Raw genomic sequence first — 26975 nt, forward strand, 5'->3', positions numbered from 1 at the left:
TCTAGAGTTGAACTGCAAAGAAATGTACCGTGTAACAGTGACACGAAGCTTTTTATATCTTCAACTCAGTACTCTGTGTGTGAGCGCCCCACCAATCATACATATGAATGAGAGCGCGGGGTGAGTGTGTTTGAGTTCGCCTCCAATCACTACTAGTGGCGTGAACGGTTCCTCCCAGAGAAGGAGGTTCCTGACCACTGACCAATCAGAGAACGACGGCGCCTCAGAGCCGCTGAAATAAAAACAGCGTTTTGCGTCAACATCACTATAACTCCTATTCTTACTCCGTAGAACTCCACCATGGCAAGAACCAAGCAGACCGCTCGTAAGTCCACCGGCGGCAAAGCCCCCAGGAAGCAGCTCGCTACCAAGGCAGCGCGTAAGAGCGCGCCGGCAACCGGTGGAGTGAAGAAGCCTCACCGTTACAGGCCTGGTACTGTGGCTCTGAGGGAGATCCGTCGTTACCAGAAATCTACCGAGCTGCTGATCCGTAAGCTGCCCTTCCAGCGCCTGGTGAGGGAGATCGCCCAGGACTTCAAGACCGACCTGCGCTTCCAGAGCTCCGCCGTCATGGCTCTCCAGGAGTCTGCCGAGGCTTATCTGGTGGGTCTGTTTGAAGACACCAACCTGTGCGCAATTCACGCCAAGAGGGTGACTATCATGCCTAAAGACATACAGCTGGCCCGTCGTATCCGTGGAGAACGTGCTTAAACTCATCTGAAACTGCCACTACCCCAAAACGGCTCTTTTAAGAGCCACCCACTTATTTCTGTAAAAGATTTCCACTCCAAACTATCGGCCAACAGTTATGGCTGTAATTCTAGCAGGGAAGATATAAACGATTTATCAATTCAATTCAATTACCATTTTAAAGGGACTGGGCTATTTGATCCGTGATATAGGGGTCCTCACCATTTCTAGCCCTTGGTAAACACAAAATAAAACTAATGATTGATAAAGGAGTATAGAGCCCTCCAAATAGCATTATTTCCCCTGGTTCTAGTGACTGCTATCCTTATGCATGAGAGGGCCACGTTTTAGTTTTTAAATTAAAAAATAATATATATATATAGTTGGGGGAAAAAAATCAAATAAAAATATTAAGACACAAATTATTTGTTGTGAGTAGACCCTAAAAACAAATGTATAATAAGCCGAGTGGCTTTTTCCAAGTCTGCATTTGAAGTTAAATAAAGAAGAGCATAATGAATTAGTAACTGGTCCTAGAAAACTAATCTAAGCCTAACACCAGAAATTACCTCCCCCTAAAGGGCATATACGTTTTGATTGATTGATTGATGTAGTTTATTTAGAAAGACATGAGAATAGTACATGACAGTACATAACAGTACATGGAAGTACAAATTCACAATACAAGGTCTACTAAACTGGAAACCCTCATTAAGCATAACGCTTGTTTAAGATGAGAACCCCATGCACACAAATCATGATGAAATATAAGAGGCAGGCAGATATACACACTACTATACAGAATGTCATACAATCAGCTTTCAGGTTACTGGTATGACGAGAGAGAAAAAAAAATATATATATACAAAAGAGGAAAATGAAGGAGGGGGGGGGTAGGTTAAGACTTAGACAGGGGCCATTTTCGAATTGCAGCCTCCTGAAGGTGTATCTTTAGGGCAGTTTTGAAAGTGAGTAGGGTTTTACACTCCTTTACTCCTTTTGGTAGGGCATTCCACATTTTTGCTGAATAGCATGAGAACGAGTTCATACCCTTAGTTGAGTCAAATCTGGGTTGAACATGATCAGTGGAGCTGCCTCTGGTGTTATGATCATGGACTTCATTAACATTTTGGAAGTATTTTGACAAATACAGGGGGATCCCAATGTTGTGGTGTATCTTGAAGACCAGGCCCATAGCAAGTTGCTGTACTCTGTCCTCAACCCTAAGCCATCCAATCCTAGCAAAATGAGCAGGGGTTAGATGGGTTCTGTGATTGAGGCCAAGAAGTAGCCTTACAAGTTTGTTTTGGGATGTTTGGAGCCTTGTTTTTAAGGCCTTGGAGGTGTTGTGATACCATGAAGTGCATGCATAATCATAATGACCAATGTTTATTGCTATGGTGTTGAAGATGTCTTGTAGCCTATATCATTGTAATGGAACAACGTATTTTTGTGTTATCCTTTTAGCATCATTATACAATTGTACCACTGTGTTATTTGCAAACTGTTAATAAAGTATTCAATCAACAAAATCAGACGATGTGTCAATTCAAATATATGAGTACATATTTGCTCCCAGGTAGCTTTATACCAAAGAAAATAACTTACAGCAACAGTTCACTTGTGATATATTTACTGACCAGTTCTGTCCCATGCTGCTATTAAGGCAGGCCTAATTGATATGGGGATGGACATATTTGCTATGGCAGTCCCACTGTTTTCATACAGAACGCAATGATAATTAATCATGCAGCAGGATATACATTGCATCATGGAGTTTTAAAATGTGTGTTTAAAATTGTGTACCAGCATGTCTGTCTCCACAAGCAAAGTACAGACAGCGACAGTTGATTGTATAAGATAAGCTTTATTTTGTTTACTTTAGTTTGATCTTTGCTTTTCACCATTCAATAGCTGTCAATGGGAGTCGCTGCCATCAACTGGAGTGTGTTTACTAAGGTCAGAAAACCTTCTATTTATAACTAAACGGATAATAAAACAAGAGTATAGTTTATGTTATCCTGTCGTCGGGTATGTCTGCTAAGAGGATTACGAGGATTGGTGTTAATGTAACATAGTTTAACATTGTTTTAGAAGGAAAATGATGGGGGAATTGTGTTTTGCCCGTTGAAGAGTGAGGTGTTGAGCCTATCAATACAAAACGAGAGCGTTCTTCGCGTCTCAGATAATGTTCATGACAAAAAGGCACAAGTGTGCTAGCAGTGTGCCCTTTGTTACATTTCATAATATACACGGTCGTTTATAATATCTTGTTTTTTGTCGAGGAGAAAACACAAGTGGCGCATTAAGCCACCTAGAGAAGAGGGGCTCTGTGTGCGATGACTCTACATGGTTCTCATGTTGTGTTTAAGTCCAGCCCCTTCACTGTGTTTTCCACCAGTCAGTCTAGTCTATTGTACCAATACTTTGCATTAAGACAAGCTACTACCCGAATCTGATAGAATCATGGCAGAAGTCGCACCAGCTCCAGCACCGGCCAAGGCCGTCAAGAAGAAGGCAGCTCCTCGACCCAAGAAGACTGGCCCCAGCGTCGCTGAGCTTGTCGTCAAGGCCGTGTCCGCCTCCAAGGAGCGGAGCGGTGTGTCCCTGGCTGCGGTCAAGAAAGCTCTGTCTGCCGGCGGCTACGATGTGGAGAAGAACAAGGCCCGCGTCAAGATCGCCGTCAAGAGCCTGGTTGCAAAAGGCACCCTGGTTCAGACCAAAGGTACCGGCGCGACTGGCTCCTTCAAGATGAACAAGAAAGTAGAAGCAGTGAAGGCGAAGAAGCCTGCTGTAAAGACGGCTGTCAAAGCAAAGAAGCCCGCTGCTGCCAAGAAACCCGCACCAAAGAAGGCGGCAGCAAAGAAGCCCGTGGCCGCAAAGAAATCGCCGAAGAAAGCCAAGAAGCCTGCCGCCAAGAAGGTAGCAGCTAAAAGCCCGAAAAAAGCAGCCAAGAGCCCCAAGAAAGTAGCCAAGAAGCCCGCAGCAGCCAAGAAAGCCCCAGCCAAGAAGGTTGCCAAACCCAAGGCAGCAAAGAAGGCAGCTCCCAAAAAGAAGTAAACTGTCATAAACCTGTCCCACCATCCACAAAAGGCTCTTTTAAGAGCCAACCACAACTTTTTATAAGAGTTTTTATTTCCTAATTTTCACATGTTTAATGACAATAAACCATTCGTGTTTTGGAGTTAGCTGTGTCTACTCAGCTCTCCTGCCAGATCCTGTCTCCACCGTCAGGACTCTTTAGAGCAGGGCTACTCTGCTTAAGATGGCTCAGGGGCCACTCAGCAAAATACCAAAAGTCCAAGGGGCCCCAAGCTAAAAATGACGGTCCTATTTTGGATTTTTCGATTTTGTATTTTTATTGTTATAAGAAAATGTACATTTTGACATCATATTCTTTTCACTATACCTGTTTATTTTGTGTGTATGTCCAGTGGCATCAGTTCAGCAAAAGCTAAGGTATGGCAAGGTTAGGGTTGCCAACTCCCAGAGATTGAAATAAGGGACACCTACCCTGGGCGCGCGGCAAAGCCGCGCGGCCGGAAAAAAATGGGGGTCAAACCCCCCAAAAAACCCGAAATGCATAGAAAACATACCTGTAACAATTGATGTTTGTTTTTATTTGATTTTTTTTTTTAGCAACCCATATATTTGAACGGAAATGGATATTTTTATCCTGTGCTTAAAAAAAAAAAAAAAAGACGCTGCGTTGGGGCCGCATGCGGCCCGCGGGTTGAGTAGCGCTGCTTTAGAGTAAAGGCTTGCGGCTTGAAAATTACCCCCCCCTCCAACTCTAACTGTATTAACCATTACATCGTTGGTTTAGCGATTGATGACATATACGTTTTAATAAAAAATAGATAACAGCCAAAATTACATGGAGTAGTGCCAGTCGGGGGAAAAACGTTATCACAATAGAGGACCAATTATATGAAAATGGGTGATGTGGCCCTTATATATACATAAATAAAAGCAGCAATAACGCAATGTAGAAGTAATGCATACACAGCAATGCATAGTATACATTCACATACATAGACCTCTAAAGAAATTATTTAAAAAAATATATACAAACATATCTATGTCTCTCAGATCAGATCAATTAATACATTTAAGAAAAAAAGCTGGGGAAAAAACACAACATGGACATTACAAAAAGCACACACATTTGTGCTTGCGCTTAGTTGCAAGTGTGAACTCTTAAGGGTAAGGGCAAACTCAGAAAGGGATGCTGTTTTAACCGATATATTATAACTATGGTTATAACCCTTACTTAGAAGCCATTACAAAAGACAAGGGAGATGGATGAAAGCCCCAGAAACTAGGGTGATTTGTTGTGATTTATTTTATTAATAATGATCATTTAATTATCCAGTCCACTGTTTTAAGTTGGTCTTTCTAAATGTCTTTTTGATTTAAGGTCTCATTAGGTCTATTTTAGTCACTTCAGCCCCAGGTGATGCATTTGAAATATTCTAGAGCTCAGTGAACCTAGAATAGATTATCCATGTTTGTCCCATTGAAACAAATGTTCTATTTTATAAGGGAGACAAGAATAGCAGCACCACAACGTTTAAACAGTAACATATATTGTTATATAAACATATAATGGTCAGATATAACTTTTGTACACAGTCAACGTGGATTCCATTTTCACCATTGTTTTAAAATAGCAGTATAAATAGAGAGATAGTAGCCCTTTTAATAGTTAATTGCCTCCACCAAGTCTGTGTTTTAAAACCATGCCCATATAACGTTTGAGAGGTTATTGTCATGCAAAACACATAATAGAGGGGGCGGGGGGGCTGCAGCTTTTTAGGCAACGCCCAGTGCTGCCTGTCTTCCTATACGTCCTCAGAACACAGATAAGATGGCATGGCTTCTGCCAGAATAATTACTTGAATTCAACAGCATCATCAAAATGTCAGGCAGAGGAAAGGGAGGGAAAGGTCTTGGAAAAGGAGGCGCCAAGCGCCATCGCAAAGTGCTTCGTGATAACATCCAGGGAATCACAAAGCCCGCTATCCGCCGTCTGGCTCGCCGTGGCGGCGTGAAGCGTATCTCCGGTCTGATCTACGAGGAGACCCGCGGTGTCCTCAAGGTTTTCCTGGAGAACGTGATCCGTGACGCCGTCACCTACACCGAGCACGCCAAGAGAAAGACCGTGACCGCCATGGACGTTGTCTATGCTCTGAAGAGACAGGGACGCACTCTGTACGGTTTCGGCGGGTAAATGACTGACTGACTTCCACCAACAACCCAAAGGCTCTTTTAAGAGCCGCCCACATGTATTTACAGAGTTTATTCCATTATGTAATTGTGAGCACTTTCAGGTTTTACTTATTAAAGCAAATGAATTGCAGGTTGCCTCGTATAAATGATTAATGGTCAGTGAACGGGTGTTTTCTATCGAAAGATTAAAAAGGCATGGATTCCCGAGGCTATAGTGAACGGGTTTAAATACAATCTCCCAACATGTACATCCTAGTTGTGCATACCCGAGCCAAGATAACCTGTCTGTTTTCATTTGTATGTAAGCTATTCAAAGAGTCGCCAGTGGGGGACAGGGTTGGATCAAGGAAAAGTACACTGCAGTGGCCATGATGAGACTCAAAGTTGAGGGTGTACAACTCTCTTCACATTTAACTTGTGAAAATCTTCAGCAAGCTATACAATAGATTCCAGGGAATTTAATTGTTATAAGAAGCTTTATAAAAGCTTGTCAAGATTAAGATAAGGAGTTAAGATAGGGAAACCAATGTCCACTGGTCCAGCATTTTCTATATTGTCTAGTAGTGCAGAGAGTGACTTTATTTGACCGTGGTAGGCTATTATACTTATTTTTTGAACGCAGATGAAATTCACATTCACTTGCCAGCACCATGTCATGCTCCCTGATTCAGTTTGGAATAAGTTCCCATAGTGGGAGACTAAGGAGTCGAACCGAGGCCGCCTGGATGAGAACTAGGAATCCTAACCGCTAGACCATACGGGAATGTGTACAACCATCTACTTCATTTATATCAGATAGAAGTATCATCTCGGATTAGTAGCAAACTAGCAATAGTCTGCAGTTAGTGGATTAACTAGATTATACTGTATACATTATGTATCGATTGAAAAGTATGTTACAACTGGATTGAAATTGGAGCGTGGAACAGCTATTAATTCCAATTTAAATATAGATTTACCCTAAATGTTTATTATACTTTATCCCTAGTAGGCGGGAAAACATTATGCAGAAACAGAGACAGTGTAAGACACCTCCCTCTGTGGGTCACATAAGCAGTGGCACCAATCATGTGCTGGGAGTCGCACACTTCATTTGCATTGGCCTGGTATAAGTACTGGTGCGACGCCCTAGGAGAAACACTTCTCTCCACTACAACCCTCGTAGGAAGAACCATGGCTGAACCCGCCAAGCCAGCGCCCAAGAAGGGCTCCAAGAAAGCCGTCACTAAGACCGCCACCAAGGGTGGTAAGAAGCGCAGAAAGTCCAGGAAGGAGAGTTACGCCATCTACATCTACAAGGTGATGAAGCAGGTCCATCCTGACACCGGTATCTCCTCTAAGGCCATGGGCATCATGAACTCCTTTGTCAACGACATCTTTGAGCGCATCGCCGGTGAAGCCTCCAAACTGGCTAATTACAACAAGCGCCGCACTATCACGTCCAGGGAGATTCAGACCGCCGTCCGCCTGCTGCTCCCCGGTGAGCTGGCCAAGCACGCCGTGTCTGAGGGCACCAAGGCTGTGACCAAGTACACCAGTGCCAAGTAAACGACATCGTCTGCTCTAAATACAACGGTCCTTTTAAGGACCACCCATATTATCAAGAAAGGGCATATCCATATAGATTTTAATTTGAACTAGTTGGGCTATTTATTAGAAATGCAGTGGATACTTGACTGTCAAGTACCCCCTCCCCCCCATTTGTTTAAACTGATAACAAAAGCGTTTCTTGTACTATATTTCTTGCCTTAAAAAATGGTCAAATATAAATGCCTAAAACCTATACCTAAATAATCAATGTTAAGAGAAAGTTTAGCTAAACAGTACACGGCCACAAATAAAATTATGGATTGTAGGTAGCCTACTGTTAAAAAATAGCCTACAGTAGGCTTCTTGTACTATAATATGAGTAGTCTACTTTACCCCCCATGAGGGTTCTTTTGCATATTCTAGTGTCCCATTGATTGTCTTGATTTTGACTGGAGTGGTTTCTGCTGATTGTCCTTCATTCAAAATAGACCTTGATGTAACCAGGCTTGACTTAAAACAATGTAGTGGACACCAAGCGTATTTTTTATCTAGTGGGAAATCGCTGGACTCGCTATAATGATAGCTTTATTTAGCGCCTTTCATGAACAATATGAAAAAAAACAAGCAACTATATTTGCCATAAGATGGCAGAATGGACCTTACAGTTACACCTTTAAAAAGTACACAGTGCAACAAAAAACACCTAAAATGGATTACAATCTGTGTTCCATGTAAACACTCTAAATAAACTTAGCATTTATAAATTATGATGTGATGTTTAGATCTGTCCATGCAATGGGTGATTGTGAACACTTTAGTAGGGTAATTTATTAATGAGTAGGCCTATATATAGTATATACCTATACATACATTGTGTAGTCTTACGCACATAGCGAGTGATCAGACCTCATAAGCATGATATGCATGAGCGTGCATGAGCGTGACAGCTGAACACTGGTCATGGCATTATTTGCCATCATTAATTTAGGTGTCAGTGGTGGCCAGCTAATGTACATTAACACATTTAACTGAAACACGTGTGGTGTTTCTTTTCCTCTGCTGTGCTCCTTGGCTACCGTATTACTTTTGATCAAATTAAAGAAGATATATTGTATACCCATTTTGCCTATTATAATAAATTATGAAGCAATCTGGGTATACATGTGCTATGTAAATTGCTTGTAAATAAATGGTGTGCTGTGTTTATACATTTTAAATGATGTCAAGTCATAATTATGTAATATGCCATATGTTTTGTAAATGGCACCATTGGAAAAGTGGAGCTTGCTCTCAACTGGCCATCCTCTCATAAGTCTCCATGCCACAGGAAGGACAACAGCAGCACTGTGTTTGCAGACACTGGGAAGTTTGAAATTTAAAACAAAACGCTTTGCCAAAGAGGATCTGTTTAACTGTTGTTTCAAAGTCAGACATCTCAGCTTGATCTGCAGCAAATAGGGAATTTGATATTCTATGTTTAAACTGTTTTAAACGACAAATGACAGAGGAAAGCTGGCAAACTCCTCTCCTTGTAATGGTGTATATGTGAGGTTTTTAACGTCTCCAACAAAACGCAGGAGTCCTCAGCGCTCCACATGATTTGATTATGAAGTGAAATTTGTCTGCCATCTGCTCCATTTGTTGTTTTGACTTAAATCCATTTCTACGTCTGTATTTTATCTGGTTTTAGTTGTGGAGAAAACACAAGTGTCTCAGTATTCTGCAGCACACAGAGCACTGACCCAGTGGGTTGAGTCTACATGGTTCTCACACATCCTTTAAGTTCCACCCCCTCCTCCTCTATTCCATCAGTCTCTCTCTATTCAGACTTTAGTTCAGTGCATCTGAAACACCAACCAGAAGACCATGGCAGAAGTCGCTCCAGCCCCAGCTGCCTCCCCGGCTAAAGTAGCCAAGAAGAAGACCGCGGCCAAGCCCGTGAAGGTCGGTCCCAGCGTCCAGGAGCTCATCGTCAAGGCTGTGAGCGCTTCCAAGGAGAGGAGCGGCGTGTCTCTGGCCGCCCTCAAGAAGGCTCTGGCCGCCGGTGGCTACGACGTGGAGAAGAAGAACAGCCGCGTCAAGATCGCCGTGAAGAGCCTGGTGGCAAAGGGCACCCTGCTCCAGACCAAGGGTACCGGTGCGTCTGGATCCTTCAAGCTCAACAAGAAGGCCGAAGAGAAGGTGAAGAAACCCGCTAAGAAGGCAGTCAAACCCAAGAAGCCAGTAGCCAAGAAACCCGCCGCGGCAAAGAAATCCCCCAAGAAGGCAGCAGCCAAGAAGCCCGTAGCCGCTAAGAAATCACCCAAGAAGGCAAAGAAGCCTGCAGCTGTAAAGAAACCAGCAGCCAAGAGCCCCAAGAAGGCGGCCAAGAGTCCCAAGAAGGTGAAGAAACCCGCTGCCGTCAAGAAAGCACCAGCAAAGAAAGCAGCAAAGCCCAAGGCAGTGAAACCCAAGAAGACAGCCGCTAAGAAGAAGTAAACATCCACACAGCAACCTGTATATCCCACAAAGGTTCTTTTAAGAGCCACCAACAACTGTATTTAAAGAGTTCCTTTTTATCTATTATTGTTCTATGTCTTGGCGCTGACATTTAGAATTGGTTATCAATGTATTAACTCAACTGAGCAAAGAGAGAAGGGGTGGGATTATGTGATTGTCAGCAGTGGGAACTAATGATCAATGTTTCTAGGTTTTGCGTGAGAAATAAGCACGAGTTATATGAAAACTAGCCCCAAAAGAGGCCACATGAGCGCAAAAGCCTGTACGTCGGTAGGCGTTGTGAGCTTGTAGATCTCTTTTCACGAACATGGATAAATACCCATGTAACAATCTTTAAAAGTACACAGTGCAACAAAAAGCACCAAATGGATGAAAGCCCACTGTGGTCCATTTAAAACATTCAACACAAAGACAACAGCTACAAGCATTGGGTATGAGTTTTAATACAGATAAGGCTGCCCATGCAATCAGGGTGATTGTCTACAAATTAAATATGGTAATTTTACAAACACTGATATTTATTGATATGTATATTACATGCGAACATATACATGTAATAATATATATAAAATCATTATGATCGAATATAGGTGCATGATGTCCAAGAGAGAACATAAAGTGATACATGAGAAAACATGATTAATATACAAAATATAGTGTGGCAATAGATATTAAGAGACAATATAAATATGCATATTCAATATGAATTCAACAATTTTATGTTTTAATCAAATCTAAAGCCTTGGCATATCTACATACTGATACATCACACAGAAACGGCATTATGTTCAGCAAACAGTTCGTTTTACTTTTGATTATATTACAACGTAATAACATTAATTATAACAATTGTACTAACAATGTAATATTGTCACACGTCACTCTAAAGTCCCAGTAATATGTTTTAAAATATGTTCATCGTTACAATGGATCCTATTCACAGCAGCCTGTTCATGTTGGTTAGTTGTACCTTTTATTTAGCTTGACCACTAATACTGACAATGTTATTTTAGTAGCACTATTATACAGATGCCACATTTTAAGTTTCAAAGTTAAACTTTGTAGCACCAAATCGTTGTCCTTTATCTATGTGACCATTTACTATATGTCGTCTCTGATTGTGCACTTTGTAAAATGTAAATCACACATTTAGGATGAATAGTGCCTGATAACTGTCTAAACTGGACATTGACTGAGAGACGCCGTCATTCTCTGATTGGTCAGGAACCTCCTGGGGGAGGAACAGTACGTCACTGGTTCTGATTGGTGGGGAGCATTTACAAACTTAACCCCGCCCACTTGAGGACATAAATAGTCCTGTATTCCTCTCCTCAGACACATTTATTCTCTCTACGTCTCAAGAAATAAAACCCAACCATGTCAGGAAGAGGCAAAACCGGTGGAAAGTCCAGGGCTAAGGCCAAGACCCGCTCATCCCGCGCTGGGCTCCAGTTCCCCGTGGGTCGTGTCCACAGGCTGCTGCGTAAAGGCAACTATGCCCAGCGTGTTGGTGCCGGCGCCCCGGTCTATCTGGCGGCTGTTCTCGAGTACCTGACCGCTGAGATCCTGGAGCTGGCTGGAAACGCTGCCCGTGACAACAAGAAGTCTCGCATCATCCCCCGTCATCTCCAGCTGGCCGTCCGCAACGACGAGGAGCTCAACAGGCTGCTGGGTGGAGTGACCATCGCTCAGGGCGGTGTGCTGCCCAACATACAGGCTGTTCTGCTCCCCAAGAAGACCGAGAAAGCCGGAAAGAAATAAATCTGCTTCATTCATTTAACAAACCCCACAAAGGCTCTTTTAAGAGCCACCCACTCATTCAATACAAAGATGAATTCTATTCCATTCTATATAGACTGTGCTCAGTTTATATAAACCGACTCAGCATAATGTTATGCTGTTATGCAGCGGTGTAAAGTAGCTCATACATTACTGAAGTATTTTAAATACAGTACTTGTACCCTGCTTATAACAGGCAAATATTGTACTCCACGATTATTTGAAAACTAGTTAATTTGCAGATTGTATTATAAAACCTACATTAGCCACATGAGCCCTATTTTATACATGGGCCATTTGAAAATAGCCGATCTACAAGCTCATTGTAGATCTGCAAATGTCAATCATTACAGTAACTTTACTTTTGGTACTAATATTTTGATAGCAATACTTTTGTACATTTACTCAAGTAACACTTTGAACACAGGCCTTTTACTTGTAATAGAGTATTTTTACATTTTTGTATTACTTCTTCCACCACTGATAATATTACTAGTTTACAGCAAAGTGAAAATACATTGCTGTGAGTTTTATGACATGGGGCAAAGAAATAAATATTTCTACTTGAGTGACAAAACACAAGGATTATGGTGTATACGAGTTATAAGTAGGCACATATTGTCTTAATTAAATCAAAATGTAACACTCATCCGATTCACAACATATTGATGTTGTCAAACAAGTGTCAACTTCCAATATGGACAATGACTGCTTTTACTACAAATAATTTTGGATTGAGGACTACCTTGCATTTAGGCAGTGAATAATAGGCACTGATGTAATCCATGCAATGTGGCTCTAACTATAAATATGTAAAGGATATTAAATGCCTGCAAGTCATTACGACCATTTCATAGTTCAGTATGAAGTTTGTAAGAGATCCCCTCCTCCAATCGATACCAGTGACGTATATGGTACCTCCCCAAATAAGGAGGTTCCTGACCAGAGACCAATCAGAGAACGACGGCGTCTCAAGAAGCGCTAATAAAAGGCAGCAGTTTGCTCTGTTCTTGCATTACTACTCTACTCTCAACCTCAGGAAAGCCATGGCAAGAACCAAGCAGACCGCTCGTAAGTCCACCGGCGGCAAAGCCCCCAGGAAGCAGCTCGCCACCAAGGCAGCGCGTAAGAGCGCGCCGGCAACCGGTGGAGTGAAGAAGCCTCACCGTTACAGGCCTGGTACTGTGGCTCTGAGGGAGATCCGTCGTTACCAGAAATCTACCGAGCTGCTGATCCGTAAGCTGCCCTTCCAGCGCCTGGTGAGGGAGATCGCCCAGGACTTCAAGACCGACCTGCGCTTCCAGAGCTCCGCCGTCATGGCTCTCCAGGAGTCTGCCGAGGCTTATCTGGTGGGTCTGTTTGAAGACACCAACCTTTGCGCCATCCACGCCAAGAGGGTGACCATCATGCCCAAAGACATCCAGCTGGCCCGTCGTATCCGCGGAGAACGTGCTTAAACTCATCTGCCACAACCCCCAAAACGGCTCTTTTAAGAGCCACCCACTCATTTCTTTAAAAGATTTCCATTTATTAAAACCATTATAGTCATATCAGCCATAACCTTAAGACCGTGAAAATATAAACACTAGTATAATTTACTAATATTTTAAAGGGCATTTGTGTTTTGTTTACCATTATTAAAAGACAATTCCCATAACGGCTCTACTCGGCTATATGAGCTATCAGTGACGGGTCTCCCCTCCATCTGCAGCCCTTGTAAACACAAAATAAAACTTTTTTCGAATATAGATCCCCTCTAAAGACCATTATCTCCCCTGGTTACTGCTATCCTAATGCGTGAGAGGGCCACCTTTCTGTTTTGTCGATTAAAGAAGAATATATTTTATGAAAAATAATGGTCACCAAGACCATGGGTGTGTGTTTTCAAAGAGTCTTAACATGCTCAATTGAGTTATAACGGGGTTACGACATCTGCATAGGCATTATAGGGACACAGACAGACGGTAATCTGCTGACGGTTATTGCATGATGCATTCCTATTTCTTCACTCTTGCTTTTGGTTGATTTTTTTAAAATCTCTGTGTTGTTATTCATGTCCTCGCTGTTTTGCCTGATTCACTGCCTTTTACCTTTGCATATTACAATGACCAGAGATGGACATTGTGTCTGCAACAGTAGAACAAACTGCTTCTCTCTCGATGTGCCCCTGGCAGTGACATCATCAGCAGAGACACAGAGACACACACACACACACACACACACACACACACACACACACACACACACACACACACACACACACACACACACACACACACACACACACACACTGCAACACTCACTGTAGTAGATATTAGTCTCTCTCTCTCTCTCTCTCTCTCTCTCTCTCTCTCTCTCTCTCCCCCTCCCTCGCTCTCCCTCCCTCCCTCCCTCCCCCCCTCTCTCTCTCTCTCTCTCTCTCTCTCTCTCTCTCTGTCCTAATAGTCCTTAAATTGTCACTTAACTGCCATCTGGGGACCCCCTATTTTAAGTTGGTCTTTCTAAATGGCTTATTGATTCAATGTCTCATAAGGTAGCCCCAGGTGATGCATTTGAAATATTCTAGAGCTCATCTAGGATAGATTATCCATGTTTGTCCCATTGAAATAAATGTTCTATTTATAAGAGAGACAAGAATAGCAGCACCACAAAGTTTAAACAGTAACATATGATGTTATATAAACATATAATGGTCAGATATAACTTTTGTATACAGTCAATGTGGATTTCATTTTCACAATTGTTTTAAAATAGCAGTGTAGATAGATAGATAGCTGTATATTATGTACATTTTTCACTATTCATGTTGAAGTCCATGCCTGAATTATAATGATTTATAATACTGTATTGTTAAACAAGACATTGAATACATAGTGCCGGTTAAAAGTGGGAATAGTTAAATGCTTCCACCAAGTCTCAGCTTTATAACCATGTTCTAACCGTTGGAGAGGTCATTGTCATGCAGAACACAGAATAAAGGGGGTGGGCTGCAACTGTTTAGGCAACGCCCAGTGCAGAGCAGGCTGCCTGTCTTCCTATACGTCCTCAGAACCCAAATATATAGACGAGGCTTGAAGTTTCTCAGCACTTCTGTCTGTAATATCTACCGAGCAAATATGTCTGGACGTGGTAAGGGAGGAAAGGGTCTTGGAAAAGGAGGCGCCAAGCGCCATCGCAAAGTGCTTCGTGATAACATCCAGGGAATCACAAAGCCCGCTATCCGCCGTCTGGCTCGCCGTGGCGGCGTGAAGCGTATCTCCGGTCTGATCTACGAGGAGACTCGCGGTGTCCTCAAGGTTTTCCTGGAGAACGTGATCCGTGACGCCGTCACCTACACCGAGCACGCCAAGAGAAAGACCGTGACCGCCATGGATGTTGTCTATGCTCTGAAGAGACAGGGACGCACTCTGTACGGCTTCGGGGGTTAATAATGCTGACTTGATCTACCAACAACACAAAGGCTCTTTTAAGAGCCACCCACACTGTTTTACAGAGTGTATTCCAGTATTGAATCATGAGCAATTTAAGTTAGCGAAACTTTTATTTAGATATGTAATAGTTTGCCTCGTATACAATTGCAGTATAGCCTACAAAGAACCGTGATACATGGTCTTGACACAATCTCCCTTATCTGGCTATCAAGACGGTAAAACTCACTTTGCACATTGAAATCTTCCAGCAAGCTACGCAGTAAATTCTAGGCTGATAATTAATATAACAAGACTGTAATTGTTATAAGATGCTTTATTTTAAGATACGGAATTAAAGATGCTTTATTTTAAGATACGGAATTAAAATGGGGAAACCAAAGTCCATGAGTCCAGCATTTTTTCTATATTGTCTAGTCTAGAGACTAGACTAGACAATATAGGAAAATGCTGGAGAGTGACTTTATTTGTTATTTTTTAGGACTATAACAGTTGAATGCAGATTAAATTCACACCCACCTTTGTGTTTGAATCCAAATCCCATCCCAGCTATAATGAACATGATGAAATGCAATTCTTGATTGTTAAAATACCAAAAGTATTGGTATTAAAATGTACTTAAAGTACAAAAACGGTTTGAAAATACCAGATCTACAAGCTCACAATGTATTGCGATGCCAAGCTTGTTAATCGGTTATTTTCAAATAGCTTAGGCATAAAATAGGGCTGAAGTGGTTAATGTATATTTTATAGTGTAATCATTTATTTCTGCAAAGTAACTGGTAACTAAAGTTTTCGAATAATTGTAGTGGAGTAGAAGTACAATGTTTGCCTCTGAATACCTCAAAATTGTGATTGTCTGATTATACTGTATAAATTATGCATCAATAGAAAGTGTGTTACAACCCAGACAGCACCCAGCGTCGCTGCGACGTCAGAATAAGAGCGTCATATCGCCGATACATCGCGTTCGATTTATGTGCATAGCGTGGGTGTTGCTAGGGGATCGGCAGAGCGACTTATTTTCCCTGTGTTGGCTATGTAGGGGCTATGTTGCTGCTACATCGGTGCTATGTCGCGGTCAACAGGATGGATTTTAATCAAACTTAAACAGTTACCTCACTTGCCTGCCAGGCCACAGGGAGGAGCTGTGAACCACTCCCACTTTACTACTGAGCTGCTCTGAGCTCAGCTGGTGGTGATATTAACAATATCAACATTTTCTCCGGCCGACCGTCGTTTCTCCTCATTTCAGCTGTTTAAAACAGGTTTGTAATGTAAAACATCACAGTTATGCACTAGAAATGGTTAGGTTATGTTCTAAACTTCATAATTTCATCGATGATATGTCAAATATGTTTATTTTTGACGTTATATCAAGCTGAAAACTTCAGTTCTGTTAGTAAAGTACCGTACGCCACGCTAGACTACACTAGACACTACACTACACAGGGCAGTACCTGGTTTATGGCTACACATGTTTTTCTATTTAATATTCGACTCATTGACAGCTTATTTTTTAAGATAATGGTTCAAAATGACACATTGTACTGTACATAGCTGTAGAATACAACTCTCGTAGACGTATTTATGATTCTGACGTTTTCAATCTACGAGAGTTGTAGGGTTCACGCCCCATGGAGACAGGGACTTTCAGCACTATGCCCCGTAGACACTCCAAACATGTTCAAATTGAAAATAAAGGTGCTTACCCCCAAGCCCCAAATGTTAACTGTCTCTACGTGGTAGTAGTTTAATGTAATAATCCATATCTTTCAATAAAGAAGTGTTTTAATGCCGTCTGTGGCCGATTCTGTCGGGAAGTTCCCAATGGGGGGTAGTGATAGGTAGTGACGGGGCGCATCCGGTGAAACCCGGAATTACACTAAATGTAAACAGGAAGTAAACGAGGGTGAAAAAATGGCGTTCGGCCACAGACGGCATTAAAACACTTCTTTATTGAAAGATATGGATTATTACATTAAACTACTACCGCGTAGAGACAGTTAACATATGGGGCTTGGGGGTAAGCACCTTTATTTTCAATTTGTACATGTTTGGAGTGTTTACGGGGCATAGTGCAGAAAGTCCCTGTGTCCATGGGGCGTGAACCCTGCAACTCTCGTAGATTGAAAACGTCAGAATCATAAATACGTCTACGAGAGTTGTATTCTACAGCTAACTGTACACATGAGGAAAAGAGTGCCAGGCTTAGCTTATGGTATGCTCCTAGCCCTGTTTGGAACCTCACTCTGTACGAAAGCTATCGTGGAGATAGCCATGGTTCACATGACGCTTGTATACAAGCGTCATGGTATGACAGTCATGTTTCAGGGCTATCGTGGAGAGTGAGGGTCACTGTGTGTATATATTTGGCCTTGAGAGAGAGGTGTGTGTGTGTGTGTGTACTAACCTGACATGTTGGAGATGATTCTTGAACAAATTGAATGATAAATAAATTGTTATTTATTTTTTATAATGTTGTGTATGTATTTTTATGTGATGTCTATCTGCTCTGTTTTTGTTTGATTGTTTATAGGCATTTTTTTTCCATACCATAAGAGCCATACTGTTTTATATAATTGAAAAATGCAAAAAAAATAAGGGAAAAAAAGGAAGAGATTGGTACTGGTACAGAACTAGTATTATCTGTTAAAACTGTTATTGTGTGTCATGCTTGGTGCCTTTAGATTTTTGGCTGATGGCTGCTGGGACTGATTCTGTGACCTATGAACTACGAATGAGACACATGACCAGACAAGACCACGGACATACAGTCAGTGACCGGCGACCACAGGGCACGAGAGATCCAGGCTGAGAAAGTATGCTGTGCATATGGTACGTACTCTGCTATTATATGTCCCTCTACATTAAATCTTTTTGCCAAAAATTGCAGATCTACTTTGAAAGCTCAACGTGTTGTGAGCTAGTATAATTGGCCATTTTTCACCCCAGAATATGGACTCTAAGGTTCAATGTACACTAGTGTAGGTAAGATTACCTTTGGCTGCTCTGGAAAAAGCACAAAATCACTTGAATAGAGGACACTTATGAAGAGAACAACAATTTAAGCTAACATGTACACCAGGAGATTAATTGTGCAATGTATAGACATCACTGAAAATACCTTTTACTTCTGCGATGGTGGCACAGATGTTGGTCTGGTCACCAAATATTTGAGCCTGAAAGACATTTACACATTTAAGACGTAGTGCAATGAAAAAGAAGTTTATCACACTTTAGAGCATATCTGAGGTCTTAATATGGACATACCCAACAACAGATGCCAAAAAAAAATGTTTTGTGTATTTGTATATCAAAATCTTATCGTCCAATCTTAAATACATCATGTGAACGAAAACATGCTGCGCATATCTGAGGTCTTAATATGGACATTAAGACCTCAGATATGCTCTAAAGTGTGATAAACTTATTTTTCATTGCACTTACGTCTTAAATGTGTAAATGTCTTTCAGGCTCAAATATTTGGTGACCAGACCAACATCTGTCCCACCATCGCAGAAGTAAAAGGTATTTTCAGTGATGTCTATACATTGCACAATTAATCTCCTGGTGTACATGTTAGCTTAAATTGTTGTTCTCTTCATAAGTGTCCTCTATTCAAGTGAAGGTAATCTTACCTACACTAGTGTCTACACATTGAACCTTAGAGTCCATATTCTGGGGTGAACATTTAGCAAAAATGGCCAATTATACTAGCTCACAACACGTTGAGCTTTCAAAGTAGATCTGCAGTGCAGGCGGCAGTGGCTCAGGGGTAGAGCGGCCGGGTAGAGTGAACTGGAAAACCGCAAGGTTCCCAGTTCGATCCCGGGCTGGGGCGCTCCCCTAGAGTTGGTGTCGAAGTGTCCTTGAGCAAGACGCTGAACCCCTAATTGCTCCTGATGAGCAGGTTGGTGCCTTGCATGGTTTCGTCCGCCATCGGTGTATGAATGTGTGTGTGAATGGGTTAATGGCACAATCAATGTAAAGCGCTTTGGATAAAAGCGCTATATAAATGCACCATTTACCATTTACCACCCTAGACTTCACCAGCGACTATATAGACGCCTTAACAGACTACGTCACACTAATAAGAACCAGTATGCGCACGCAGGCTAGCACCAACTGAACCCCACCGCTCATAAGATGCGATGTAAAAGTGGTCACAGCCTCACGCGTAAAAATGCATCCCATTAAACTTTCAGATGCTGTTTTTCTCCCAGTATGGAGGAAGAATGCTTAGGATTGTTACTGTGATCTCTCGCTCTTGAAATATATAATCCTTGGTTTCTGTTGTGTGTAAACAATAATAGCAATTCAAAACAGTTGTCCCCCAAACCCCACCTCCAGTGGCTGTCATAAGAATGGAGGGAGTGCTCTATGATCATGGCACCAGAACCTGCTCTTGCTCGCGCAGCTGCAGCCCGTCCGCGAAGGTGCGTAGAGAACGTCTGAGAACAGCAGACCTCCAAGCGCACAACAGTCTCATCCGCGACGTGGTTGTGAGCTTGTATGTCAGCTGTTCTCGGCGCGCAATACCGTTGCGGGGTGAAGTACATATGTCTCACTAGGACGCACCTCACTAGCCAACACACAAGTTGAATGAACTAAAACCAGCGCACCCCAAAACAGCAGGTTTGGCGATCTGTTGGGAATTGATTACATGAAGCAGTCACCAGTGTCAATGTTTGTTAACAAATAATTGGTCTATACTACACTGACTACTTATATTGACACATCAAAATGTAAACTTTGTTCAATTGTAAACCTTTGTTGTATTGCCAAGTGTTCCATTTTTCTTTTCCCATCTTTTTTAAAAGATTTTTGTTGGGGTCTTTTCTGACTTTATTTATAGGTATAGTGGAGAAGGACAGGAAAAAAGATGTGAGAGATGGGGAGAGACGTGCAGTAAAGATCGTCGGGAACGGGACTCGAGGCCTCCCATCTTCTTTTTAAGTAGCTCAGCCAACACCAGACATTTCTGAGACTTGTATCCCAACAACCTGAATGTGAGTTTTTAATTTTGATGCTTTTTTATTCAATGGTGTCCTCTTTGTAGCTGAAGACTGAAGACTATCTATTCCACTGTACATTTGTAATAATTATCCTCTCTAGGTAACATGCTGGCCATGCCAGCATGACACTGTTGTGCTGTTGACAGCCCTCTCCACACCAGGTATACTGTACTTAAAGAAAGGCTATCTTGATTGACTTATGATCCCTACCACCTAAGCCGTTTTTAATAAGCTACTGTGTGTGTGTGTGTGTGTGTGTGTGTGTGTGTGTGTGTGTGTGTGTGTGTGTGTGTGTGTGTGTGTGTGTGTGTGTGTGTGTGTGTGTGTGTGTGTGTGTGTGTGTGTGTGTGTGTAAAAACTAACCAAAAAACAGATGTTTCTTGACAAAAAAGAACTAATTGAATGATAAACAAATGTTTATTTAAAAATAGACTGATAAAGGTACAGAGAAACACAGCAACCAGTACCATATGTTCATTTCATCTGTTAATACTGACATTTATCTGTTATTGTGTGTCATGCTTGGTGCCTTAAGATTTTTGTCTGATGGCTGTTGGTACTGATTCTGTGATCTATAAACGAGACATATGACCAGAGAAGACCAAGGATATGCAGCTAGCGGCAGGCGACCACGGCATGAGGGGACTTGAGAGCAGCTCAGCCAACACCAGACACCTAAATGTAAGTTTTCAATTTGTATCTTTTTTTATTCAACGTGTCCTCATTGTAGCCAATTATGAAGACTGTATTCCACTGTACATATAGAATAAGTGTCCTCCCAGGTACATGCCGGCCATGTCAAATATGCTGGTGACAGCCCCTCCCCACACCTCAACACCAGGTATACTTAAAGAAAGGCTATGTTGATTAACTCCCAAACAAACTGATCAGGTTACTAACTAAACCTCACACCTAGGACTCGCCTAACCCCCCGAAGGGGCGAGGCTTCCCCTATTGGGCGGGCACGCGGGTGGGGACTTCTTTCCTCTACATTAGAAGAGTCAGGACGCACTAACATAGCACTAACATAGCTCGCGTCGCCAGGCCCAAGAGGAAAATAGCAAGAGGCGCATTCTCCGGTTTACTTCCCGTTTCTCCTATTTTCTGCGTGACGTAGGTGGACACCTTTTTAGGAGACAGGAAGCAAGTTGGAGTCTATTTGATTCCAATGGAAGAGTCAACGTGAACACAGCTTCTGAACCATTCTTTAGCTCCATGGTCACTGAACTAAATATTGGACCCGATCGTCACAAGACACAAAATATGCACGATTTTCATACTAAAATGCCTTTTTTTTTTGGTGACACAAATTAGGATAAAATCTACTTTGTTATCCACCTTTCTCTATCCTAGCAACACACTCTCGCGAGATCTGGGAAGATATCAGAAGAGTCCATCTGCAGTCTGACGGACGAGACATAGAGGGCTCTGTCTGTCCCTTATACTATTTATATTGTATTATTATATTAGATTTGAACTCTTATGCTCTGTCCCCATAAGATGTTCTAAAAACTAATAAACTGAGATTCTATATGTGAATGTGGTAGGCCTACGTGAAATCATTATGGACATTTCAAAAATTAAATAAAATGTGTGTTCCAATGCTCAATAATATCATGTTCCATTATTAACTGTCTTGGTTGATGGGTATGATTTGGGAATCATGACATTTTGCTAAACATTCATGCTAAACACATTATAGTCTATAGTGGTAAAATATATACCTTATAAATAAAAGGACCTGTTACAATGTTGAGCAGAATTAGGAGCATATATAGCAGAAGATAAGACTGAATAATACGTGTGAGTTTGTGGTGGGATTTTTGGGGGTTTCTTTAAAATCATCTTTGCCAATAACAGTGCACTTTCAAACATGTAAAGCATTTATTTTCTTTAATGAAGAAAATACACAAATACACATCCACATGACGTTGTCAGCCAGGGAGAGGGGAGGGGGAGGGTGGTGGGATGGTCGGGGGAGAAGACAACTACGCCTACTTAGGAGACCATTTGTAGGATTTGTGTACTACTTCGCCTCTAGTGGCTCCAATGGAGAATGTGTATCTTTCTATATTAACAATCTTTGGCCAGGCTCTCTCCCCACCCGCCACCTTGCGCTTAAACTACATGCAAAAAGGCTGTTCGCAGGATGGCTCAGGGTAGAGGACAGAGTACAGCAACTTGCAATGGGCCTGGTCTTAAAGATACTCAAGGGATCATTGAGCCCATGTACCTGTCTAACTGCTTCAACAACGTGAGAGACACATGCAGGCACAACACCAGAAGGAGCTCCACTGAACTCGTTCAACCCAGATTCGGCACAAACTTGGGGTTAAATTTGTTCTGTTATGCCACCAAAATGTGGAATGCCCTACCAACACCCATCAAAAAGTGAGACTCCGTACCCTCCTTCAAAACCGCCATAAAGAGCACCTGTCTGCAATTTGCAACTGGTCCTAGACAAGTCTTCTAAGCTTGACACCAGAAATGTATTCAATCAATCAAAATAGCTTGATACCGTAATGTCAATCTTTACAGCAGCTATAAGTATAAATGTCAAACCACATAACATTGAATTTATTTCATTGTGTTTTCTGCTGTAGATCTTGAAAGTACTCTCTACTGCACATCAAGAGCCAGAACAAGCACAAGGTATCTATATGTATATATTAAAATATTGTTTATGTTGACTGTTTTTGTTCATTCGTTTTCTCACATGCATTATCAGGCCAAAAACTAAATATGCTCTAGGCCCTCTTGAAGAAAACGGCACAGGGCTAACAATCTGTAGAGCTGGAAAGTGTTAAACTGTATTTTGTATTCAACATTGGGGCCATATTCCTTTACAGCAAAGAGTGAAGACTGCACAAGGTACATTTTAGCCACATTAACCCTATAGTCCCTATTCTGGACACGTCATAATAGACAAACCATCTGTGAAAGTTGCCGATCTATAGCTCACAACATGTCGCGTTGCAACGCGTTGTGAGCTTGTAGATCAGCTATAGCCTTAGGCTATAGCCTAATATAACAAAATTGTGAAAATAGCCGATATACAAGCTCACAACGCCTCGCAACGCGAGGCATTTTGAGCTTGTAGATCTGCTATTTTCACAATATTTATCTGTGGAACCGAGTCAAACTAAATTGAATGCCTCAACTCCTTACATTCCAAGTGCTTATCAGGGTGAGGGGGTCCCGTTCAAATATGATCATTTTGGGGGGTCACGGCCTGAAAAGGTTGAGAACCACTGGTGTATATAACACCATATTGGGAGGCTTCCACGACGAGGTGGTCATATTAATGCTCTTCTCCTTAAACGGGAGAATGGCGAAAGCCTGAAACGTCACAGCAGCACTCGGGTGCAATGAAGCACTTTGCAACAGGAGCCCACAGTGTGCAAGCCTTTTTTGTTTTACAACATGGGAAGAGCGCCTTAAGGAAGACAGCCGCTGGGGCGCCCGCTGGCCTAGTGGTCCTTTGCTGTGTGTCACCCCCCATCTCTTTCCCCGTTTCCTGTCAGTCTACTTTCCTATCAATAAAGGCAGAAAAAGCCCCCAAAAATATCTTAAAAAGAAAGACAGCCATCCATTCTGTCAGTGGAAGAGTTATCTGTTGATTGCTTCTTCACGGTGTACACATGTGATTGATAAGATGTATAGTCATGAAGGATTTTTTTTTCTTGTCTGTACTACGCGACATCTACAGTATATTTGCTGTTGATGTTTTTTTGTTTGTTTGTTTTTTCATTGCAGAAGCCATTGGGACTACATGTACATGCTACAAAGCATCAAGTCAACAGCGCCATGACCGATCACTTCAAACAGGCTTCAGGTCGAAAGTGGTGGTGGGGGCTAAAGAAACTGACTGCAATCAACAACAGAATGAAGTGGTCTTCTTGTCTTTGTGGGCTCCTCAGCTTTATCAAGCCGTGAAACAGAAACCTTGCATGTCTAAAACTGTTTCGTTTTCAGGAAATGGGGAAAAATAACCTGTGTTCCAATGTAGTATTTAGTCACAAGCTCTTTTCATTGGTTAAATATTTTTTAAACCCACAGACACACTTGACCACTTTCGCTTAAATTTTTTTTTTAAATGGCAGATCTATAAGCTCACATTCTGTCGCTATGCGTTGTGAGCTTGTGGATTCACTGTTTTTGCTACTTAAACTCATGGTTCAAGGTTGTTTTATGTTGTTACATCTTGTGCACAGATAAATGGACTGCATTTATGCATTTAACGGCTTTATAGTCTTTCCGGCCCTTCAAATCGCTGTACGATGTACTTCACATTCACCCATTCACACACCGATGGCGGAGGGAAACCATGCAAGGCACCAACCTACTATCGGAAGCAGTAGGGGTTCAGTGTCTTGCTCAAGGACACTTATGACACTTAGGGGCGGCCATAGCTGAGTGGTTAGTGAGCCCGCCTAGGGAACCAGCTGGCCCTGGTTGCCCCAGGTTCGATTCCAGGCTATCCCAGCATATGTGCCGATGATATGAAATTTGTCCCTGAGCAAGACTCTTAACCCCAATTGCTCACAGGTTCTCATTGGAAACAAGACCGCAAGGACTTTCATGAACGACCTGTTAAAAGGAAAGGAATTATTATAGCCAGCTCTTGTATGTCAAAGTAGGGCATTAATTTACTAAATATTCTAAAATAATAGTCTGCACACTATGGCTTGCAGGGCACCCAGTTAAAAGCTTTATTGGGTATATCAGAGGTCTTCAACATTTTTCAGGCCAAGGACCCCTTAGCTGAGAGAGAGATGGAGCAGGGACCCCCCGCTACATACTGGATTCATGTTAAATGTGTGTTTTCAGACATTTACCCACTTAAAACCCTCAATACTTTGTAAACTTGAGCTTTGACCTGCTCTTTTTTTCCCTGTACACACAACCTCTTTGCCGAAAATAGCAGATCTACAAGCTCGTATGCTATTTTCGGCTAATGTTCCCCCCAGAATAGGGATGCAAGGGTTCAAGTGGTTAATGTAAAAAATGAGAAAGAAAATCCCTATCACACAAAGATTTGGCGGCCCCCCTTCAGTATCTCTGAGGGGTCCTAGGGGTCCCGGAGCCCCTGTTGAAGACCCCTGGTGTATATCATACAATAAAGCTTTTGACTGGGATCCCTGCAAGCCACAATGCAGACTATTTAAAAATTGCCTGTGATTTTTGACATTTGTGACATTCTGCATGATGAGTACTTTTGTACATTTAATAAGTACATTTTGATGCCAATACTTTTGTACTTTTACTCAAGTACATTTTGAATTCCGGACTTTTACTTGTAACTGAGTACTATATTGCAGTATTGATACTTTTACTTAAATAAAAAATTTGAGTACTCTTTCCACCACTGGTGTTGTGACACTGCACTTTTTGGACTTGTTTTATTTGTATATTCTGCTCTGTATATTATGATTATATTTGCACTGAAAATAACAGACTACATAAAGAAAAAGGTTTCGTACAAAGCTTTGCTAAATGTTTCTTTGTTGAAATGACATTGTGAATGAAGTAGAATTTTGCAGAACAGTTTTAAAAGGTATAGTAAGAAAATGTGTCATTTCTATGCAGTGGTAGGCTAAACAATGGAAAACTATTACTTCCACTAACTTATATTTAAATATCCAGTAAGAGACCAAGACATTTTAATTTATATTTATCATATGAAAGGCTTCCATTACCAGGTACAGCAGGTAAGGACTTTTTCTAATAAATGTTTTTGTTTTAATAAATGATATATTCATTTTAGATTTTTGGAAAATATTAACCATCATAAAACAATGTTTGCACATGTAGAGTAGTGTAGAATAAGTGTAGAATTGACAGCGTGAGAAGAGAGGATAAAGAGAGGACGAGGAGAGAATGAGGAGAGGGTGAAGGGAGGATAAGCGTCCAACCGTCGGAATTAAGATCGCACAGAGAGAGCAGCGATGTCGGCGCAAAAGCGGCCAGCGACGTCGCGGAGACATCTTCCCAGTGAGCAAACGCTCCCCACGCGACATAGCCCCTACAATGCTACAGAGGGACGTAGGCATAGGCACTACATCGGCGCTATGTCGCTGTGCTGTCTGGGAAGTTACAACTGGTGTCTGGATTGAAATTGGAGCGTGGAATAGAACTATTAATTCCAATTAAAACATGAATTTACCCTAAATGTTTATTATACTTTATCCCATGTCTATATTTTAGCGGGACAAATAGATGCAGGCGGTAAAACATTATGCAGAGACAAAGACAGTGTAAGACACCTCCCTCTGTGGGTCACATAGGCAGTGGCACCAATCATGTGCTGGGAGTAGCACACCTCATTTGCATTGGCTTGGTATAAATGCTGGTGCAACGCTGGCTTCGAACCACTTCTTCACTACAAAACCATGCCTGAACCAGCCAAGCCAGCGCCCAAGAAGGGCTCCAAGAAAGCCGTCACGAAGTCCGCTGCCAAGGGCGGCAAGAAGCGCAGAAAGTCCAGGAAGGAGAGCTATGCCATCTACATCTACAAGGTGATGAAGCAGGTCCATCCTGACACCGGTATCTCCTCTAAGGCCATGGGCATCATGAACTCTTTTGTCAACGACATCTTTGAGCGCATCGCCGGTGAAGCCTCCAAACTGGCTAACTACAACAAGCGCCGCACTATCACGTCCAGGGAGATTCAGACCGCCGTCCGCCTGCTGCTCCCCGGTGAGCTGGCCAAGCACGCCGTGTCTGAGGGCACCAAGGCTGTGACCAAGTACACCAGCTCCAAGTAAATTACAGTCTGCTCTAAACACAACGGTCCTTT

At 42.1% G+C, this 26975-nt stretch overlaps 8 protein-coding genes and 1 long non-coding RNA gene across 9 annotated transcripts; all 9 read left to right on the forward strand.

Annotated features, from left to right (window-relative positions):
* Window positions 1-300: 300 nt before the first annotated feature.
* On the forward strand, window positions 301-711 carry LOC308097850 (histone H3.2; the record flags this gene model as incomplete). The annotated part of the gene is made up of 1 exon (XM_080445949.1): window positions 301-711. One exon carries the CDS (start codon window positions 301-303, stop codon window positions 709-711), a length of 411 nt encoding a protein of 136 aa, XP_080302075.1.
* Window positions 712-3156: 2445 nt separating this feature from the next.
* LOC308099355 (uncharacterized protein) lies at window positions 3157-9930 on the forward strand (the record flags this gene model as incomplete). The annotated part of the gene is made up of 4 exons (XM_080448100.1): window positions 3157-3453; window positions 3541-3746; window positions 9143-9197; window positions 9313-9930. The coding sequence occupies 4 exons, from the start codon at window positions 3157-3159 to the stop codon at window positions 9928-9930; spliced, it is 1176 nt and encodes a 391-aa protein (XP_080304226.1).
* Window positions 5612-5923, forward strand: LOC308097866 (histone H4; the record flags this gene model as incomplete). The annotated part of the gene is made up of 1 exon (XM_080445965.1): window positions 5612-5923. The coding sequence occupies one exon, from the start codon at window positions 5612-5614 to the stop codon at window positions 5921-5923; it is 312 nt and encodes a 103-aa protein (XP_080302091.1).
* LOC308097860 (histone H2B-like) lies at window positions 7096-7470 on the forward strand (the record flags this gene model as incomplete). Its single annotated transcript, XM_080445959.1, has 1 exon — window positions 7096-7470. The coding sequence occupies one exon, from the start codon at window positions 7096-7098 to the stop codon at window positions 7468-7470; it is 375 nt and encodes a 124-aa protein (XP_080302085.1).
* Window positions 9931-11328: 1398 nt separating the features above from the next.
* On the forward strand, window positions 11329-11712 carry LOC308097852 (histone H2A-like; the record flags this gene model as incomplete). Its single annotated transcript, XM_080445951.1, has 1 exon — window positions 11329-11712. The coding sequence occupies one exon, from the start codon at window positions 11329-11331 to the stop codon at window positions 11710-11712; it is 384 nt and encodes a 127-aa protein (XP_080302077.1).
* Window positions 11713-12776: 1064 nt separating this feature from the next.
* On the forward strand, window positions 12777-13187 carry LOC308097851 (histone H3.2; the record flags this gene model as incomplete). Its single annotated transcript, XM_080445950.1, has 1 exon — window positions 12777-13187. One exon carries the CDS (start codon window positions 12777-12779, stop codon window positions 13185-13187), a length of 411 nt encoding a protein of 136 aa, XP_080302076.1.
* Window positions 13188-14846: 1659 nt separating this feature from the next.
* LOC308097863 (histone H4) lies at window positions 14847-15158 on the forward strand (the record flags this gene model as incomplete). The annotated part of the gene is made up of 1 exon (XM_080445962.1): window positions 14847-15158. One exon carries the CDS (start codon window positions 14847-14849, stop codon window positions 15156-15158), a length of 312 nt encoding a protein of 103 aa, XP_080302088.1.
* Window positions 15159-16331: 1173 nt separating this feature from the next.
* On the forward strand, window positions 16332-24468 carry LOC308097873. Its single transcript, XR_013934242.1, has 7 exons — window positions 16332-16426; window positions 17849-17996; window positions 18635-18689; window positions 20017-20170; window positions 20712-20857; window positions 22780-22828; window positions 23933-24468. It is a non-coding gene; the product is annotated as an uncharacterized lncRNA (long non-coding RNA).
* A 2100-nt stretch (window positions 24469-26568) lies between these two features.
* LOC308097856 (histone H2B-like) lies at window positions 26569-26943 on the forward strand (the record flags this gene model as incomplete). The annotated part of the gene is made up of 1 exon (XM_080445955.1): window positions 26569-26943. The coding sequence occupies one exon, from the start codon at window positions 26569-26571 to the stop codon at window positions 26941-26943; it is 375 nt and encodes a 124-aa protein (XP_080302081.1).
* Between the last annotated feature and the right edge of the window lie 32 nt (window positions 26944-26975).

Source organism: Gymnoscopelus braueri (genome assembly GCF_963280865.1).
Source record: "Gymnoscopelus braueri genome assembly, chromosome: 13".
Classification (NCBI taxonomy): Eukaryota; Metazoa; Chordata; class Actinopteri; order Myctophiformes; family Myctophidae; genus Gymnoscopelus; species Gymnoscopelus braueri.